We start from the raw sequence: 20,936 nt of genomic DNA on the forward strand, positions 1-20,936 counted from the left end.
GGGGCTTCCCCCCCACCCCCCGACCCTCCTTTATACTTCCTCACGGGGTCGCAGGTGTCAATCAGGTTGGGATGATGCAATCTCTCTCTCAACCAGCCCACTTTGCCCGAGGGCTTTACACGTGGTCTCCATGAGACAATAGTCAATGTCGCCTTATTTTGCATCCTGCTGGAACGCAGTACTCTGCACATCTCTCTCTCTCCCACTTCCTGTGTCTACTGACCCCCCCCCCCCTCAACTAGTGCTCTTGCGATTCTCACAAAGGAGGGGGCTGGGATCATAACAGTGTGTATGTATGTCTGGATGTATATATATACGCCAATTGTCTGTCTCCCTAATTGGTTAGTCCTCATCCAATCAGGTTTCCACTTTCCCACCTTGTTTATAATCAATTTCCAGTTCTTACTTGGAGAGAGACATTTGTCTTTGATAAAATCCATTTCCACTTGTTTTATTTCAGTGGCTTCCTTCACCAGGCAGTCCAAAATCCATCTGTGCGACACAGTAGTTTTATGCCGTCGAAATCAATCCTATGGCTATGCCAAACACAAAGTTCTGCTACTGCCAATTTCTCCAAGTAACCCAAAAGGATATACCTCCTGTGCTCCTTGGTGCAGGTTTCCACTGTTCATCTCACCTGGTTGAGATATACAGTGACATGCAAAAGCTTGGGCAACCCTGGTCAAAATTCCTGTTACTGTGAATAGCTAAGCGAGTAAAAGATGACCTGATTTCCAAAAGGCGTAAAGTTAAAGATGACACATTTCTGTAATAGTTTAAGCAAGATTACTTTATTTCCATCTTTTACAGTTTCAAAGTAACAAAGAAGGAAAAGGGCCCGAAGCAAAAGTTTGGGCACCCTGCATGGTCAGTACTTAGTAACACCCCCTTTGGCAAGTATCACAGCTTGTAAGCGCTTTCTATAGCCAACTAAGAGTCTTTCAATTCTTGTTTGGGGGATTTTCGCCCATTCTTCCTTGCAAAAGGCTTCTAGTTCTGTGAGATTCTTGGGCCATCTTGCATGCACTGCTCTTTTGAGGTCTATCCACAGATTTTCGATGATGTTTAGGTCGGGGGACTGTGAGGGCCATGGCAAAACCTTCAGCTTGCGCCTCTTACGCCTCTTGGATTTTGAGGTGTGTTTAGGATCATTATCCTGTTATAGAAGCCATCCTCTTTTTACCTTCAGCATTTTTACAGATGGTGTGATGTTTGCTTCCAGAATTTGCCGGTATTTAATTGAATTCATTCTTCCTTCTACCAGTGAAATGTTCCCCGTGCCACTGGCTGCAACACAAGCCCAAAGCATGATCGATCCACCCCAGTGCTTAACAGTTAGAGAGGTGTCCTTTTCATGAAATTCTGCACCCTTTTTTCTCCAACCACACCTTTGCTTATTGCAGCCAAAAAGTTCTATTTTAACTTCATCAATCCACAGGACTTGTTTCCAAAATGCATCAGGCTTGTTTAGATGATCCTTTGCAAACTTCTGATGCTTAATTTTGTTGTGAGGACTCTGGAAAAGTTTTCCTCTGATGACTCTTCCATGAAGGTCATATTTGTGCAGGTGTCGCTGCACAGTAGAACAGAGCACCACCACTCCAGAGTCTGCTAAATCTTCCTGAAGGTCTGTTGCAGTCAAATGGGGGTTTTGATTTGCCTTTCTAGCAATCCTATGAGCAGTTCTCCTAGCAAGTTTTCTTGGTCTTCCAGACCTCAATTTGACCTCCACCATTCCTGTTAGCTGCCATTTCTTAATTACATTACAAACTGAGGAAATGGCTACCTGAAAACGCTTTGCTTGTCTTATAGCCTTCTCCTGCTTTGTGGGCATCATTTATTTCAATTTTCAGAGTGGTTGGCAGCTATTTAGAGGAACCCATGGTTACTGATTATTGGGACAATGTTTGAGGAGCCAGAGTATTTATAAAGCTTTGAAATTTGCATCACCTGGCCTTTCCTAACGATGACTGTGAACAAGCCAGAGCCCAAACAAGCTAATTAAGGTCTGAGAGCTTGGTAAAAGTTATCTGAGAGCTCAAATCTCTTGGGGTGCCCAAACTTTTGCTTGGTGCTCCTTTCCCTTAATTCACTCTAAAATTGTACAAAACAAAAATAATACACTAATCTTGCTTAAAGTGTTGAAAAGAATGTTTCATCTTTAACTTTATGATTTTTGGAGATCAGTTCATCTTCTGCTCACTTAACTATTCACAGTAACAGAAATTTTGTCTGGGGTGCCCAAACTTTTGCATGCCATTGTACTCTGCTCTGCATACACAAGGAATCCTCTTAACAACAGCTGTCCTGAGTCCAAGGTCATCTTTGATTTTGCACAAATTCCTACAGAATGGCTGCAAATTGAAGGAAATTAATCAGGCCCTTAAAATGGCCTATGGAAAAACCAAGAAACTTAACAATGAGGAGGAACCCATTGCTCCCACATGTCTTCCCTATATTTCCATGGTTTCTGGAAGGATTCCCAGAATCCTGAAGAAATACTGTATTAATATCATCCGCAAGCCCATAAGGAAGCTCAGATCACAGTTCATGCATATCAAAGATGGACTGAATGACCTAATTCTTTTTATATGTCTTATGGTCTTGTGTGTTGACACTGCATAATGGTGAGCATTCTAGCATGCTCCTGATGTGCTTTGTATTTGATGTAAATGCCAGGGTGTCAGGATGTGGGCCCTTGCCACAGACACCTACTCTCATGACCACAGTACTCGGTGGCTGCTGCAATTCTGTTTCAATAAAAGGTGGAAAGCACTGTGATGGTAATAGCATAAAACTTTGAGAGGGTTGATCAGACTTTCTTGAGCTGCAAATAAAACTATAAGAAAAGGAATAGGGCATTCAAACTCCCCCAGCTCCCTCATTCAAGACCGATATTAGGAGAGCCAGAAGGGGCCATGAGAAGGCCTTAGCGGACAGGATTAAGAAAACCCCAAGACATTCTACAAGTATGTGAACATCAAGAGGATAAAATGTGAGAGAATAGGACCGATCAAGTGTGACAGTGGAGAAGTGTGTATGAAACAGGAGGAGATAGCAGAGGTACTTAATGATTACTTTGCTTCAGTATTCACTATGGAAAAGGATCTTGGCAATTGTTGGGATGACTTACAGCGGACTGAAAAGCTTGAGCATGTAGATATTAAGAAAGAGGATGTGCTGGAGCTTTTGAAAAGCATCAACCTGGGACCGGATGAGATGTACCGCAGGCTACTGTGGGAGGAAGGGAGGAGATTGCTGAGATTCTGGTGATGATCTTTGCATGATTAATGGGAACGGGAGACTTTCTGAAGGATTGGAGGGTTGCAGATGTTGTTCCCTTATTCAAGAAAGGGAGTAGAGATAGCCCAGAAAATTATAGACCAGTGAGGCTTACTTCAATGATTGGTAAGTTGATGGAGAAGATCCTGAGAGGCAGGATTTATGAACATTTGGAGAGGCATAATATGATTAGGAATAGTCAGCATGACTTTGTCAAAGTCAAGTCATGCCTTAAGGGCCTGATTGAATTTTCTGAGGATGTGACTAAACACATTGATGAAGGAAGAGTAGTAGATGTAGTTTATATGGATTTCAGCAAGGCATTTGATAAGGTACCCCTTGTAAGGCTTATGGAGAAAGTAAGAAGGCATGTGATCCAAGGAGACATTGCTTTGTGGATCCAGAATTGGCTTGCCCACAGAAGGCAAAGGGTAGTTGTAGAAGTGGTTGTAAAAGCTGGGAATTGGAACTAGATAGGAGAATAGTTTATCTCATGGTGGAGTGGCGGAGCAGACTCGATAGGCTAATTCTGTATTTACCCCCTTGTGTCATCACAATGCCTAGCTACAGTATACTTATTTCCTTTCTCTGAAGTATTAATGTATTATATATTATCATTGCCTGGATTTTTTTTGGTGGAAAGGATGCTATTTGCTACTTATCACCCCATGTCTGAATGATGCCCTTACCCTATTGTATTAAAGCATGGACCGGTTCATTCGTTGCAATCAAAAGTGAAATGTGTGTCATCAAAATGAGTATCTGAGCCTGATTTTATAATGGAAGGAAGGTCAATCAGCTGAAAATAATTGGCCACAGGATATTGCCCTGAGGCCCATTATCTTGATTTTACCAAGGCTTCTCATGCCACATTTAGTCATATATGGCCTTGATGTAAATGACAGTCATTCTTTTCTTTTGTTATATCACAAAATGTGATTCAACCTGGTTCTTAAAAACCCAGTAACCTTCAGGTGTCCAGCCGTTTTTGAGTCACTGATAAGTTCTGTTTCAATTACCCTATAAGCAATGATTTCCGGATTTTAACCAGAATTAATATAGTTTTTCTTCCCCTCAACTTCCATGTAATTCTGGCCCAGAAGTTCAAATTTGTGCCTCCTGAACATTGACACATTCGTTAATGGGAACAACTTTCCTTTCATTTTTAAATAAATTGATCTTGTAAACTTGAATTGCCTCTTGGCTTTGTTTGTACCAAGGAAATAAATTGCAGCTCTATGTTAATATTATATTTGAATCCTTCATACCTGGAACTACTTTATTAAATTTCCTGTACCCCTCTCTAAGATCTTCTTCACATTCTTTCTGAGTCAGTACTTCAGTTGTTATATTAGGGAAAAGGATATCCTTGACACTAGCTCTGTGAAGAAGTGGGTCACACTCAAATTCAGGCCTCAGAGAACTCAGCCATGCAAAGAAATTTTGGTGCATAGTCACCTTGTCTGAAATTCCAGGGATTATGAAGAACCCATTCCCAAGCTTGTCCATGGATTTTGAATTGATTGCAGCCTGTCCTTTCCAATATGGAATTAATCTTCAACTCCTTTTAAATGCAATGACACCAGCACCCCTACAGCCTCTGGTGTTTCAGTTTCCATTGCAGGCAAGTTGAAACCACGTGAAGCCTTCTATAAATGCAAAGCACAGGTTAATCCCATAACTCACAGGTTATGAGTCTGAATACCTGTTTTAAAAGGAGCTTTGTGGCTTTGAAAGCAGCGTAGCAATTGGTTCTCAAGCAGTTCATTTGGATTGCTGAGCAGCTGCCCTGAGGAAGCAACTTTGTGTTGCGTGAGTGAGAGTCCAGCCTCAGAGTAATAGCATATGTGATTACACTTGTAATCACCAGTGCCCTTCCTGTTGCCTTTCAGCAAGTACATACTGCCACCATACTTGGCAAGATAGGTGTAGTTTGAAGCTGGGCCATCTGGGCATAGACCTAATTCTGAGGTTGACATTCTACGGCCATCTGCAGCCTGTCACCAGCCCTGCTCTGGAAAAACACTGTGCCTTCTGCATGCCAGGCCAGTAAGGGCATGTAGAAGACATATAACAGTATGTGCAATCTGATTAATTGATGTTTGGAACTTCCTGCCATGATAGCTTGAAATGTTAATTTGATTTGTTTTCATAATCAGCAACAATAGCGAAGCAGACACCAAGGCAAACAGTAATAGCAAGAGCTGATGCAATGGGGACTTCTGTATTTCTTTCAGAGACACGAGAATGTAGATGCCACAATGTAGAATAAAATATAAACTGCCAGAAGAACTCAGTGGATTATATATCATCTGTGGAGACGAGGGATGGTTGACATTTTTGGAAGACCCTGTATCAGGGCTTCATTTTCTTTGCTTTGTTAACTAATGCATGTCAGTGGTATTGTTAAAGCCAATAATTCATAGTTATCCCAAATGAAATTGATGTTTTATAGTCCTTTCGAACCATTTTTGAGATGGAGAGTTCTTTGATCTTTGTCACTGGAACATAGCAATATAATGTGATTTGTCTTTTTTTCCAAGTGCAGTCAAAGGGTCTTAGTAAATTTAAACTAATTCATTTTGTGAGTTCAAATTAAAGCCACAGTGGAAAGGTGAAAAGGTTCAGCATGGTTCCTTTGCCCTGGGTGATTAGTTGCTTCAGTAATGGAGTCTCTTGCCATGATGTTCTACTAAGTATTACTTTGTTTATACAAATAGTCAAATAAACCTTAAGATCTCATCCAACTCCAAAAAGTGCAAGAAACACTTCTGGGATTCCTGCAGCATTCTTGTCTTCTGGTCTTGTAGCTATAGTAATTATATGGTTGTTTCACTTAAGGTTCTGCTCATTTGTGTTTATGATGACTACTTTTGTAAAATTTTAAAGTGAGATGGTTGCCACTTAGAAATGGATTGCATGGTATAACTAATCCTGGGGCAGAATGTTTTTGTCACATTTGCTTGTCAGCTGGACACTACAGGAACCCGTTATGAAACAGGGTCCTGCCATGAGATGGTGTACAGTAATTTTGCTAAGTATTACTTCGTTCATATAAATAAAAGCTTTGCTTGAGCTTCACTAACAACCTTGTTTAAAGTAGATTGGGTGCCTCAGGTTATAATGCAAATCTTCAGAATAATCACTTCAGGAAGGTTACATTGTGAAAATATTTAATCTTTACTGTAAATTTTCATTGACAGTTGTTTTATTCATCACTCAATGGTTAATGGAGAAAATATTACAGAATATAAATGTTTATTAATATTTCACTACAGTTGAATATGTATTAACAGATGACTAGAAATGCTGCAAATGCAAGAACCTAGCAAAAGGTTTAATACTATCTGGTTTGCACCTTTTAAGTTTAATACAACAAACCCTACAAAATTTCCTCATGCCTGTTTGGTCAGTTCTTGCCTTGCATGGAAAAGGAATGGTGGAAGTCACCTTCTCTTAAAAGTTGTAGGATTCTCTGCTATGGCGACAAAGGGAAAGTTTCTGTGGCCTGTCACTTGTCACACTTCCCCTGCTGAAGTCTTCTACTCTTTGTTCTCTTTCAGCTTATACCCAGAACCTATGCTCAGTTTACACTGCTCCCTTCCCTTTGCCTCAAGCTCCCACCTCAATTTTTGAAGTTTCTACTCTCTGTCCTCTGGCTATGGTCCCTGAGTTCTGTTACCTCAGATTGCTTACAACTTTGTAACTCCAACCCTTTGTTTCGGTTGCCATCTCCAATGCCTTTGACAAGGTTCCACATGGAAGGTTCAATCGTTAGGTATTAATATTGAAGTAGTAAAATGGATTCAACAGTGGCTGGATGGGAGATGCCAGAGAGTAGTGGTGGGTAACTGTTTGTCAGGTTGGAGGCCGGTGACTAGTGGTGTGCCTCAGGGATCTGTACTGGGTCCAGTGTTGTTTGTCATATACATTAATGATCTGGATGATGGGGTGGTAAATTGGATTAGTAAGTATGCAGATGATACTAAGATAGGTGGTGTTGTGGATAATGAAGCAGGTTTTCAAAGCTTGCAGAGAGATTTAGGCCAGTTAGAAGAGTGGGCTGAAAGATGGCAGATGGATTTTAATGCTGATTAGTGTGAGGTGCTACATTTGGTAGGAATAATCAAAATAGGACATACATGGTAAGTGGTATGGCATTGAGGAATGCAGTAGAACAGAGTGATCTAGGAATAATAATGCATAGTTCCCTGAAGGTGGAATCTCATGTGGATAAGGTGGTGAAGAAAGCTTTTGGTATGCTGGCCTTTATAAATCAGAGCATTGAGTATAGGTGTTGGGATGTAATGTTAAAATTATACAAGGCATTGGTGAGGCCAAATTTGGAGTATTGTGTACAGTTCTGGTCACCAAATTATAGGAAAGATGTCAACAAAATAGAGATTTACAGAGGAGATTTACTAGAATGTTACGTGGGTTTCAGCACTTAAGTTACAGAGAAAGGTTAAACAAGTTAGGTCTTTATTCTTTGGAGCGTAGAAGGTTGAGGGGGGACTTTGATCGAAGTATTTAAAATTATGAGGGGGATAGATAGAGTTGACATGGATAGGCTTTTTCCATTGAGAGTAGGGGAGATTCAACCAAGAGTACATGAGTTGAGAGTTAAGGGTCAAAAGTTTAGGGGTAACACAAGGTGGAACAATTTTCCTCAGAGACTGGTAGCTGTGTGGAATGAGCTTCCAGTAGAAGTGGTAGAGGCAGGTTTGATTTTGTCATTTAAAAAAAAAATTGGATAGGTATATGGACAGGAAAGGAATGGAGGGTTATGCGCTGAGTGCAGGTAAGTGGGACTAGGTGAGAGTAAGCACTCAGCACAGACCAGAAGGGCCGAGATAGCCTGTTTCCGTGCTGTAATTGTTATATGGTTATTTCCCAATTTTAATTTCTGGCTAGGAACTGAGTGCAAGGTTCATTCTTTTGCCAATCAAATTAAGCCTTGTTGACCAACAGATTCACTAATTGGCTCCAAATGAAGTGTGGACCATTGACTCTCTGATCATAAGTTGTCAGCCTGACTGAGTGTCAACAGGAGTCTGAAATAGACTGAAATGCAGCTAGACAAATTAATGTGTCTTTTGGTGCTTGGAAAAGTTGAACTAAATTTGTAGTTCTACCGGGACCAAGGCAGGACTTCTGTTGGTTGAGATTGTGCTGACCATATAAGCACAGGTTTTTACTCTAAAGTTGATTTTCCACAGGAAATTTATAGTAAGAAATTCAGCAAAAGAACTACTGTTGAATTTTGTGAGGTAGTAGTTATACACTTCTTTGGAATTCTATCACTTGTTTGGGGGAGGGCACATGCCGCATCAGTTCAGGTCTTTTTTGTCCAGTTCTTGGTGAGGACACAATCTGCTTCATTATCCCAGGAACAGGACATAGAACATGGAAATCTACAGCATATTACAGGCCCTTCAGCACACAATCTTGTACTGACCATGTGCTATTGGATATTCAGGTTTCTGATCTTTAAAGGGAGAATACAACAGTAAGTAACTGAATACAAAAACAAAAAGGTTGCAGATTTTTTCTTCTTTCCTTCTCTTGCCTATCTGATATCTTTCCACCATTTTCACTACCTTTTTTTCCCCTTTTGTTCATCCAACGTGTGAGGATCTAGTCAATTTTATGTCTCTGAAGATATTCCTATATTTCACACTGTATATTGAAGCATTAACTGGAAAAAAAAGTAGGCACAGTATTCTGGCCCACTATTACCATTGATCATCTTTATCTTTTCTGACCATGATCATAAATTGCATGCATGCTGAGAGAGTGATATCACTTTTGGTGATAATCACTCCCTCAGCATGAACAACCTGAGATCACAATGATTCAAGGTTCAGACTGTAACTCCTTGCATCACTGGTCATCTCACATTACTGAAAAATAAATTCTTCCCCTTTGCTTTGCATGCTGCCCTCTACCTAAGATAAAGGAGCTGAATGCCCTTGAACAACAACCCTCCATAACCTCCAGAATTGCAAATTTCTCTAGAAACATCCTGAAAAGAACCAGCAGCTTAAAAAAACAATTAGTATAGATACCTTTTGCAAGCTAGTTCTGGCTCTGTAATGCAACTGTTGTTTATTGAAGTATGTGGACGATCTTTCTGACAGCTCCTTGAGAGAAGCAAAGTCCCTTCAGCCATTGGTCCACAACCCATTGTAGATAGGAATCATTCTCAGAGCCCTTATCCTCTTCCACCTTTCCACTCTTCTCCCCCCCCCCCCCCACCATGTCATCCTACTCTGCTATCTATCTTGTCCTACATGTTAAAATGAATGCCTTGATATATGGTACTAAACCCTCATACTGGTGTAGCCTCAAGATAAACTCTACAGGCAATGTAACACATGGATTTTTATCAATATACAAACTCTTTAAAAATTCAGTAATAAAAATCATGTATACCTGCAAACCAACTGTTCCAATTAATCACCAAACTTTTTGGGGATCCCATTAGAAAGTATTAGTGGGCAAGTTCTGTTGCTAATTGCCGGTTTTATCTCCTGTTTGATTATACTGGTCCACTTTTGGAATGATGATATCAAATTAGTGTGAAATTTGACATGATGATTTATTTATTCTGTGTATGTCTAGCAAATATGCTACTGATCTAATTTGCTGAATCGTGAAAGTCACAATCAAAATGTTTTTTTCATGATTTGACCGAGAAATTGGAATTAAATCAATGTATTTAATACCCGAGAGGTATTGTTAGACCATCAGATAACTGTGACATTCATTCAATAGTATCAACAAGTTACTTTTTCTGCTTGTAGGTAATTCATTTGGATACCTGAAGTGACTCTCAAGATGTTGTCCTCCTCAAGAAGAATTTCAGCCTTTGAAACTAGACATCCTTTGGAAACAGATGCTCAAGAAACTGGAATAGATCCATTACAAAATGAACTGGTAAAAGATGACAATGGTAAGTTGTAATAAGTAATAGCTGCACTTTGGTATTACCACACAGTCACAATATTGTATAAACCAATATTGCATATTCAGTATCAGAGACATACAAGTTACTTCTTAGCTGACCTATTTTGAGTTCTTTTGCAAGGTTGATAAAATATGAGATTCTTTTGTGTTAGTATTTTGTTTCCCATGAAATTCCCTGCAAAATGTGAAAGATATGAATACGTCAGGAAATCTTTGCATTTAAATTCTTTTTTATGTTAGCTTCTACAAAAGACTTTCAACAATGTGTGTTCTGACAAATTTATTAACTGATCTCTTACAGTTTATTTGCTTTTGCTGATGCAGATGCTGAGTTCTCATGGATTAGTTGTAATCTTCAGCAATGTGAAAGTGATTTTTTTCCAAAATAGTTATACCATTAAGGTATTTATGGTATCAAGATAACTTCATGAAATGAAAATGCCATTTGGACTGTGTGTTTGTATAGGTACTGTACCATCACTCTAAATGGTTGCTTGAAGCAGCAATATTTAATTGCTAGCTCTCAATTAACTTCCATTTAACTGTATCCTACTAATTGCAAAGGATGGTGTAACAAGTTTTATTTAGAATATAATCAACATTAATTTATAAGTGCATCTCTACAAAGTATGGAGGCAGTTTGGAGTGGTTCAGTTTAAGTAATTGCATAACTAATTTTCATTTAGGTAGCCTAAAGTTAAAAAAAATCTATTTTTAATATACTCAAAGTTGTAAATGTATATTTTCAAGTGAAGGAAATTTATGCTGTTTTATGCTGTATATAAGTGCCAGTGTTGTGTCTCAAACTTTTTTGCCTCTGGGTGCACTGCAACTTGAGCAATGCTTTTTCAGTCACTCATTATGAACTCCTAAATAAGGATTATTGCCAAAAGTTATAGTTTGGTCACCACAGCAGTGTTATGGTTAGTGTAATGCTTTACAACACCAGCTGCAAGAATGGCGTTTGGTTCTCACTGCTGTCTAAGATTTGTACATTTTCCCCATGAACACGTGGGCTTCCTCCAGGTGCTTCAGTTTTCTCCCAAATTTCAGATGTACAAGCTAGGCACAGTAAGTTGTGGGCATGCTATGTTGGCACCAGAGGAACGGCGGCACTCATGGGATGCCCATCAGCACATTTGCTTTACAAATGACATATTTCACTGTATGGTACAATGTACAAGTGATAAATAACACTAATCTTTAAATACTCAGCAGTTTTGAAATAACTTCATATACACTTATATTTTCCCTGAGGTGACCTATGTGTGTCTGTCTATCTCTCTTGTCACTCCCTTCCTCCATCCCTCCCTCCATTCTGCCTGCGCTCTCTCCCTCTCCCCCTGTCCCCCTCTCCCTCTGTCCCCTTCTCCTTTGGGCTAGATTGCGTTTAACCTCACTCTTGTGTTAGAAAGAGCTGACAGGATTGGAAGATGTGTAATCCTTGTGTGTAGAGTTAAGAACCTGCAAAGGTTCAAATACTCTGATGGGTGTCTGAACAATAGCCAGAATGCGGGATACAAATTACAATGGGAGATAGAAAAGGTGTTTAAAAGGATAATAATGGGAGATTTCAATATGCAACAAACTTGGGAAAATCAGGTGGTGCTAGATCCCAAGAGAAGGATTTTCAAGAATGCATAGAAGATGGCTTTATAGAGCAACTTCTGGTTGAGCCCACTAGGGGGAAAAACATTTCATGATTGAGCGTTGTGTCATAAACCAGATGTGATTAGGGATCTTAAGGTAAAGGAACCTTTGGAAGGCAGAGTTCAGAGGGTGATAGAGTTCAGCCTGCAGTTTGAGAGGAAAAAGCTAAAATCAGATGTATCAGTATTATAGTGGAGTAAAGGATACAACAGAGGCATGAAATAGGAGCTAGCGAAAGGTGATTGGAAGGGGACAAGAGCAGCAATGACAGCAGGACAGCAATGGCTGGAGTTTCTAGGAGCAATTCAGAAAATACAGAATAGATCATCCCAGAGAAAAATAAATACTCTAAAGAGAGGATGAGACAACCATGGCTGACAATGGAAGTTAAAGACAGCATAATACAATATTGCAAAAAAAACAGGAAGCTAGAGGATTGGGTAGCTTTTAAAAACCAACAAAAGGCAATTGAAAAGTCTTAAGGAGAGACAAGATGTAATTTAAAGGTTAACTAGTCTATAATACAGTTTTTTCAAATACTGTATACAAAGAGTAAAAGAGAGACAAGACTGGAAATTGGAGTGCTGGAAAATGACTTTGGAAACGTAATGGGGAAGCAAAAACTGGCGACAAACTCATCACTGAGGGATGCACCAGCTGTATGCCAGAGATTTGAGAGTTTTGGGGCTAGAAGTGAATGTCGTTGTAGTTACTAAGGAGAAGGCACTTGGGAAGCTAAAAGGAATAAAGGTAGATAAGTCACCTGGATTAGATGGACTACACCCCAAGGGAATGAGGTAGCTTATGAGATAGTGGAGGCAATATGAGTGATTTTCAAGATTCACTAGATTCTGGAATGGTTCCGGAGGACTGGAAATTTGAAAATGTCACTGCACTTTTGGAATATTGTGAGCAGTTTTGGACCCCTTGTCTAAAAAAAGCATATGATGGCTTTGGAAAGAATCTAGAGGAGGTTCATGAGAATTATTCTAGGAATGAAAGTGTTAACTTATGAGGAGCATTTGATAACTCTGGGCCTGTACTCGCTGGAGTTTAGAAGAATGAGGGAAAAACTCATTGAAGCCTATCGAATATTGAAAGACCTAGCGAGAGTAGATATAGAGAGGATGTTTCCTATAATGGGTGGGTTAAGAACCAGAGGGTACAGCCTCAGAATAGAGAGATGTCCATTTAGAACAAAGGTGAGGAGGGATTTCTTTAGCCTGGGGTGGTGAATCTGGAATTCGACCGGAGGCCAAGTCATTGGGTATATTTAAAGCAGAGATTAAGGGCATTAAAGGATATAGCAATGAGGCAGAAGAATGGAGTTGAGAGAGATAATAAATCAATCATCGTGGAATGGCAGAGCAGACTCTGGGTAACGTGGCCTAATTCTGCTCCTATGTCTTATGATCTTATGTTCACTCCCAATAGGTCTCCATGGGTGGACAATACTTCTGTGGTCTCATAAATTTAATCATACTCAAGGCTTTGCTGACAAGAAATAGTTCAAAGTAAATTTTATTATCGAAGTACATTTATGTTACCAACCCAGAGATTAATTTTCTTGTGGACCTATTCAATAAGTCTAGAATAGTAACTTAACAATGTCAATGAAAGATCGCCCAACTAGGGTATTTAACCAGAGTGCAGAAGACAACAAACTGTGCAAATACAAAAAAAGTTATGAAAATAATCAATATCTAAGCAATAAATATCGAGAGCATGAGAGTATGAGTCTTTAACAGTGAGCCCATAGGTTGTGAGAATATTTTAATGATGGTTGAGGGGTGGTAACTGTTCTTGGAGGTATTGGTGAGAACTGAGGCCTTCCTGATGGCAACAGTGAGGGTAGAGGATCTCCTGGGTGCTAGTGCTTTCCTGTGACAATATTCTATGTAGAAGTGCTCAATGGTTGGAAGGGTTTTACCTATGATGGACTGGCCATATCCACTACTTTTGTAGGATTTTCTGTTCAAGGGGCATTAGTGTTTCCATACCAGCTGTGATGCAGCCAGTCAATATGCTCTCTACTACACATCTATAGGAGTTTTAGACGCCATGCTGAATTTCTGTAAACTCTTAAGAAGTGGAGGCACTGCTGTGCTCTCTTTGTAATTACGCTTTTATCCTGGGCCCAGGACAGGTCCTCCAAAATAATAATACCTGGGATGTTAAAGATGCTATTTCTCTTTACCTCTGTTTCCACTGTTACGTATCCCGTAACGATCACTTACCAGCAAAGATAGAGAGGTCCGTTGAAGTCTGATGGCACTATTTTCAAACGTTTTTATTTATAAAGGGGCACAAAAGTAAGGTTAATACAAACATTCAGATAACATATGTCGTCAATACTCAATCTAAAGCGTGGGTATAGTAATAATCATCATTAAGAAGTAAGCTCTACTGTTGTCTAGGGGATAATATATTGTCCGTTGGAAATATAAGTCACTCGGAAGTCTGCAGGCTTCAGCCTTTTGGGAATCGTTGGGTTTCACGTGTGGGACAGAGAGAGAGAGACTGGTAAGAAAAGGAAAACTTGCCCGGGTCTTTATGAAGCAAATCCGTTGAATCAGGGGAGCGGGCTCCCCCCGATGTTAGTTGAAAGCGGTTTTCTGTGATTCCAGCCACAGATTCCAGGCCCAGAATCTAACGCACGTGCCTTCCTTCAAAATGGCTTCCCACTACGACGGGATCGCTATCGTGTCTTCTTGGTGCGTCTGAAGGGGTTGTCCCCCCCCCCCCCCCCCCCCAGACCCTCCTTTATACTTCCTCACGGGGTCGCAGGTGTCAATCAGGTTGGGATGATGCAATCTCTCTCTCAACCAGCCCACTTTGCCCGAGGGCTTTACACGTGGTCTCCATGAGACAATAGTCAATGTCGCCTTGTTTTGCATCCCGGTGGAACGCGGTATTCGGCACATCTCTCTCTCTCCCATTTCCTGTGTCTATTCGGCACGTCTCTCTCTCTCTCCCACTTCCTGGGTCTACTGACCCCTCCTCAACTAGTGCTCTTGCAATTCTCACAAAGGAGGGGGCTGCAGAGATAACACCACGGATGCTGCCCAACCTGCTGAGTTCCTCTAGCGTGTTGTATGTGTGCCTCTTTACCTCTGATCCTCCAATGATTTCCTTCTCCTGAAGTCTACAATCAGCTCCTTGGTTTTGATGACACTTAGTAAGAGGTTGTTGATGTAGTTCTACTGGGCGATGGATATCAAGGCAGGTCACCACGCTCTTCTTGGGCACTAGTATAATCGAAGCCTGCTTGAAGAATATAAGTAGCACATACTGCCAAAGCGAGAATACACCAACCAGTAGATCAGCACAGGTCTTTGGTACTTGGCCAGGTACCTCATCTGGGCCAGATGTTTTTTGTGGGTTCACCCTCCTGAAGGCTGCTTGCACATCGGCATCAGAGACTGTAATCATGGGATCATTGGGGGATGTGAGTGTTTGTGATAGTTCCTCCATGTTTTGACGGTCAAAGCGAGCATAGAAGGCATTAAGCTCATCTGGAAATGAAGCTATATATATAACAGTCCATTTGCCACATTTTACACACAGCATGTTCCTCAGAATGCGCTTATGACCTTTTGACATATCATGCCTTTACAACTGTTTGTAAATGTCTTTGATAGCCAAAAATGTTTAAAAATAGTTTAAAGTGTTTTTAAAAATCAAAATTTAGTAAATTTGTTAAAAACTTAAATAATATTTTAAAAATATTAGTATCAAATAGAATAAAATGCAAAATTCAGAAGTGGGACAGGAGATGAGATGCAGTAACATCTAACTGTACTGCAATGTGCAGGAATGAAAGGAGCATGATGATGTAATATAGCGATTATTAGTGAAATATGCAAAGTTTGCATAACCAAATTAGCAAACTTCAGACCATTGCACATCCAGTACTCTCTCCCTGAAGTTATATCTTAATCCAAATCCAAATCCTTCATGTCTTTCAATGTTTGCACAGTTAGTATGCTATGTCTGTTGCTATCTACTTCATGAGTTGAAAGCCACCTTTCACACAAATGGATACAAGGTCATGATACAGAGACATTGCTTCTTTCTGAGAGGACACGGGCACAAGACAGTTATCAACAAAGAAAACCAAAATGTTATCTTCTATCTCAGCTGAACAGATTTTCATTGTTTTCTGCACATTTTCTAAGGGTGAAGTTGGCACACCTTAGTGATGAAGTTGCTCCAAAGAGCTGTACCACCATCCTAAAGTCTATCATATCTTGGCTGAGGCCACCATCAGACCACCAGAGAAACCTCAGCTGATCTGCATCTTCCACTGGTACTTTAACCTGATGAAACATTGATTCGGTATTTGCCATGATTTCCCCACTTACAGATCCCAGTCAGTTCAGATTGGCAACAACAACTCCTTCACAATCTCCATCAGCACAGGAACACCACAAGGATGTGTGCTTAGCCCCCCTGCTCTACTCGCTTTATACCTATGAATGTGTGGCTAAGTACATCTCCAACAACACATGCAGTTGCTGATGACGCCACTGTCGTGAGCTGTATCAAAGGTGGTGATAAGTCAGCATACAGAAGAGATATTAAATTTTTGGCTGAATGGTGTAATAACAACAACCTCTCACTCAATTTCACTAAGACCAAGGAATTGATTGTAGACTTCCGGAGAGGGAAACCAGAGGTCAATGAGCCAGTACTCATCGGAGGATCAGAGGTGGAGAGAATCAGAAACTTTAAATTCTTTGATGCAGAGGCCCTGGAGACTCGGGGCAACCTCAGAGGCCTTATCTTGACCAATTATATAAATTTAATTGCAAAGAAAGCACAACAGCACCTCTGCTTCCTCAGGAGTCTAGGACAATTTGGCATGTCATCAGAAACCTTGGCAAACTTGTATAGATGTGTAGTGGAAAGTGTGCTGACTGGCTACATTACAGCCTAGTAGAAGAACACCAATGCCTTTGTGTGGAAAATCCTACAAAAAGTAGTGGATTTGGCCCAGTACATTATGGGTAAAGCTCTCCAAACCATTGTGTATATGAAACATTACCTTAGAAAAGCAGCATCCATCATCAATGAATCTCACCACCCAGGCTGTGCTCTTTTCTCACTGCTGCCATAAGGTAGAAGGTACAGGTGCCTCAGCACTCTCATCACTAGGTTCAAAAACAGTTACTACCCCTGAACCATCAGGCCCTTGAGCAAAAAAGGATGACTACACTCATGCTATTTCTGGTGTTCCCACAACCGATGCTTCTACTTCAAGGACACTTTATCTTGTTATTTCATACTTGTTATTTATTGCTATTTATTTATATTTGCATTTGCATAGTTTGTTGTTCTTTGATCCTGCTTACAGTTACTTGTTCTATAGATTTGCTAAGTATGCCCACAGGAAAAAGAGTCTTAGGGTTGTATGTGGTGGCATGCATGTATTTTAATAATAGATTTTACTTTGAACTTTGATCAGCACTGGTTCTTTTCTGAATCTGGTTATGACTCCAATCAGTGAGTTAGTAAGATCCGGGCCCTCTAAGAGCTAAGCATTAAGTAATATTTCTTGAAAAGTCACTCCACATTCAACCGCAACATGAAGTTCCCCTTTTCTGGAGTGGTAAACATCATAATGTGGAATATGCCAAACTTTCCCATCACTGCATTCCAGATCCTCTGCTTGCACTCTTTCTAGTAGCAAGAAAACAAAATGAAGTGTTGGCATTCATTTTCAGATAACTAGAGTATAAAATCAAGGATGTAGTGCTGAGGCTTTCTAAAGCATTTGCCAGATTGCATTTAGAGTATTATGAGCAGTTTTGGGCCCCTTATGATGAAAGTATGTGCTGGCATTGGAGAGGGTCATGAGAATGACCCCAAGAATGAAAGTGTTTAAGCGTATGAAGAGGGTTTGATGGTCATGCGCTTGTACTTTTTGGAGTTTAGAAGAATGAGGAGGGATCTCATTGAAACCTATTGAATATTGAAAGGTCCAGATAGTATTGTTTCCGATGTTGGGGAAGTCCAGAACGAGGGGTCACAGTTTAAGGATAAAGGGGAAGCCTTTTAGGACCAAGATGAGGAAAAACTTCTTCACACAGAGAGTGGTGAATCTGTGGAATTCTCTGCCACAGGAAACAGTTGAGGCCGGTTCATTGGCTATATTTAAGAGGGAGTTAGATATGGCCTTTGTGGCTAAAGGGATCAGGGGGTATGGAGAGAAAGCAGGTACAGGGTTCTGAGTTGGATGATCAGCCATGATCATACTGAATGGCGGAGCAGGCTGGAAGGGCCGAATGGCCTACTCCTGCACCTATTTTCTATGTTTCTATAACCTTTGGAGATGACATTCTTCATGAAAGCTGTGCGGTCTATCTGAAATGAGAAATCCATTTTAAACCTCTTCCTTAAATTTACAGCATGCTGTTCTTCAGTCTTCCTGTTATTTGGCATCTTAGCCTCCTTTCTCAAAGGTAAGCTAAAGTGATAGTGTCCATCTAATAGTTTTGCAGAATTTGTAACCAGCTCCCTGAACTTGTGGTCTTATCTTGACAAACCAGATTGTAAATCTTGACTGCATTCAGGGAAGTCTGCTTTGAACTGCCACTGCCAAAGTTCATCCAAGTTCAAAGTTGAGATCCTGTTAATTGTGGGCTCAGGCCATGCGCAGTCTCTCCTGTCACCATTGATTCTTTTCAGTAGTCCATTTGCAGTCCAACCCAACATAGTTCTCCTGTGCGAATCACTTGCAATGGCCCCAATGTTTTAGAAATATTTGTCCCTATTAGTAGCTTAATTTTTGAATCAGTCTCTGGCAAGTGGACATGTTTCGGGTGACACTGTCCCTGGAGATCCCCGTCATGGATTGTTCCCTCCATGGACAGGACTACTTTCCTATGTAAAGATGTTAGGCAGTTCACAATAGTTTTCACCGTTTAGGCCGGCCACTTGCAATTCTGAAACAGTGTAGCTACTCATGGCCTTCTATTGCCCATGGTGCTCAAGAGAATATGTGTCCTTTTTCCTGTGAAGTTGAGCTTGTTCATGAGGCCCAATATGCAGAACCCTTTGTACTCCCTTAATCTAGGTAAGTATAAGTAACCACAGTCTTGTTACTCCCTTAGACTTCATTTGTACTGGATCGCCAGCCCCTGTAATGCCATTATGTATCAGGGCACCACTCACTGCTGGTTCTTTCACGTCATGTTTTGATTCTGCATCCTTTTTGTTAGTGTGAATATGAAGTGTGCTGGGGTGCTTAAAACTTGCATGAAAAACATGCCCTACAATCCTTGCTGATGTATCCTGTACACAATGCCAAATGTCAAAGCAGACCCCATTTTAGAAAGACAATGTTGTCAACATGACCCTTTTTTTTCCCAGCTAAGGGCACAAATCCAATGTGTCTTCACCCTTGCAGAACAGACAAACCCTTTGGCTGACAACACCATTTTCCTTCCATCAGTTCGAGGTTCAGATTTAGTTTTACCTCCACAATGGCCACAGAAGTGGCAAAGTTGCTTCCTTTAGCCCTAGAACAAAGTTGTAACTTAGTTGTATTCACACCTTTGGTTATTACTGGTGACAGAGGTGACTGTATATTCCCAAGTCTGTTGCAGTCTTTACTTGCCTTTCAATAAAATAACAATATACCGTAGATTCCGGACTACAGAGCGCACCTGATTAAAAGCCGCACACTCTAATTTTAGAAAGAAATTCAATTTTGTACTTGTACAAGCCGCACCGGATTTTAAACCGCAGGTGTCCCACGTTGTAATATGAGATATTTACACAGAAAGATATTACACGTGAGGATTTTTTAACTTTTAATTAAATCCGTATGGTAACATAAACAAATATATATTGCAAATGCTTTTTTTCGAACAGTGCCTGTAACACAGCTACTTTTAAATATACATACGTATCGGTAACACACAAATTACGTTGCGTATACTTTTTTACTGAACAGTGCACGAACAACATTCCAATATCTCCTAACGACTGGTAAAAAAAATATATATACTGCAGCCTACCAGGAAAAGTTATTGATCGCCTTCTTCATCTTCCTCCTGCGCACTAAAACCATCAAAGTCCTCTTCTTCAGTGTCCGAATTGAATAAAACCTCAGGATCTCGTCACTCACTTCAGTCTCTTCATTGTCGCTCTCACTTGAGTGCACGCGGTCCTCTTCATCACGCAGCAGTCCAGTCTTTCGAAACCCGCTGGTGATGGTGGATGTTGTGACACGGCTCCTCGCATTTAGGATCCACTGGCAGACTTGAGTTAAAGATGCTCTTCGCATGCGTCCTGTTTTGTTAAAGGATTTCTTGCCGCTCGTCATCCAAGCCTCCCACTCAACGTGCAGCGCCACTTTAAATGCCCGGTTCACGCTGATGTCCAGTGGCTGCAAATACTTCGTGGTGCCCCCAGGAATCACAGCTGGAATTGAGTTTGTACTCTTGATGGCAGCTTTCACTGAACTTTCATTGTCAGCCGCTTAAAAAATCACCATCGGTGGAAGCTTTAGTCCGGATGCTGTGCAGCTCAGAACACAAGTAAAATGCGTTCTCTCATGGCCACTTGTTTTCAGTGTGATGGACGAGTCACCTTTTTTATTAACAGTCCGAGTGAGAGGCAGGTCAAACGTCAAAGGTACTTCATCCATATTTATGATATCATCCGGCCCGATGGAATTCTCCGCTATCTTTGTTTGAGTGAATGTGCAGAAGTTAGCAAGTTTTCCTCATGGTCGGGAAGGGAGCTGCTGACACAGAGTCGTGCGTACCCTGACGGACAGGCCTTTTCGTCTCATAAATCTAAAACACCACGATGGCCCACCTCTAAAATCTTCGATTTTCATTTTGATGGCGATTGCTTTAGCCTTCAGTCTGATCTGCACGGTGGAAACACCGCGGCCGCCTGCTCTCTGTGTGTTAACCCAGTCTTCAAGAAAGTTTTCAAGTTCGGGCCATTTGCTATGATTACCTCTGAAAGCTTTTGTCATCTTTTTATATTGACTCAGTTCTTCATGCTGGTGTCTCCAC

The 20,936-nt window shown here is 40.7% G+C and overlaps 1 protein-coding gene across 1 annotated transcript in view; it reads left to right on the forward strand.

Moving 5' to 3' along the window:
• The window catches only part of tbc1d5 (TBC1 domain family, member 5), a 469,693-nt gene that overhangs the window by 164,601 nt on the left and 284,156 nt on the right, over positions 1 to 20,936 (forward strand). Inside the window, exon 5 of the mRNA XM_059972347.1 lies at positions 10,089 to 10,237. Within this exon, the coding sequence (XP_059828330.1) occupies positions 10,123 to 10,237 (115 nt within the window). The 5' untranslated portion in view covers positions 10,089 to 10,122. The remainder of the gene's footprint in view (positions 1 to 10,088; positions 10,238 to 20,936) is intronic.

Source organism: Hypanus sabinus, chromosome 6, assembly GCF_030144855.1.
Source record: "Hypanus sabinus isolate sHypSab1 chromosome 6, sHypSab1.hap1, whole genome shotgun sequence".
Lineage (NCBI taxonomy): Eukaryota > Metazoa > Chordata > Chondrichthyes > Myliobatiformes > Dasyatidae > Hypanus > Hypanus sabinus.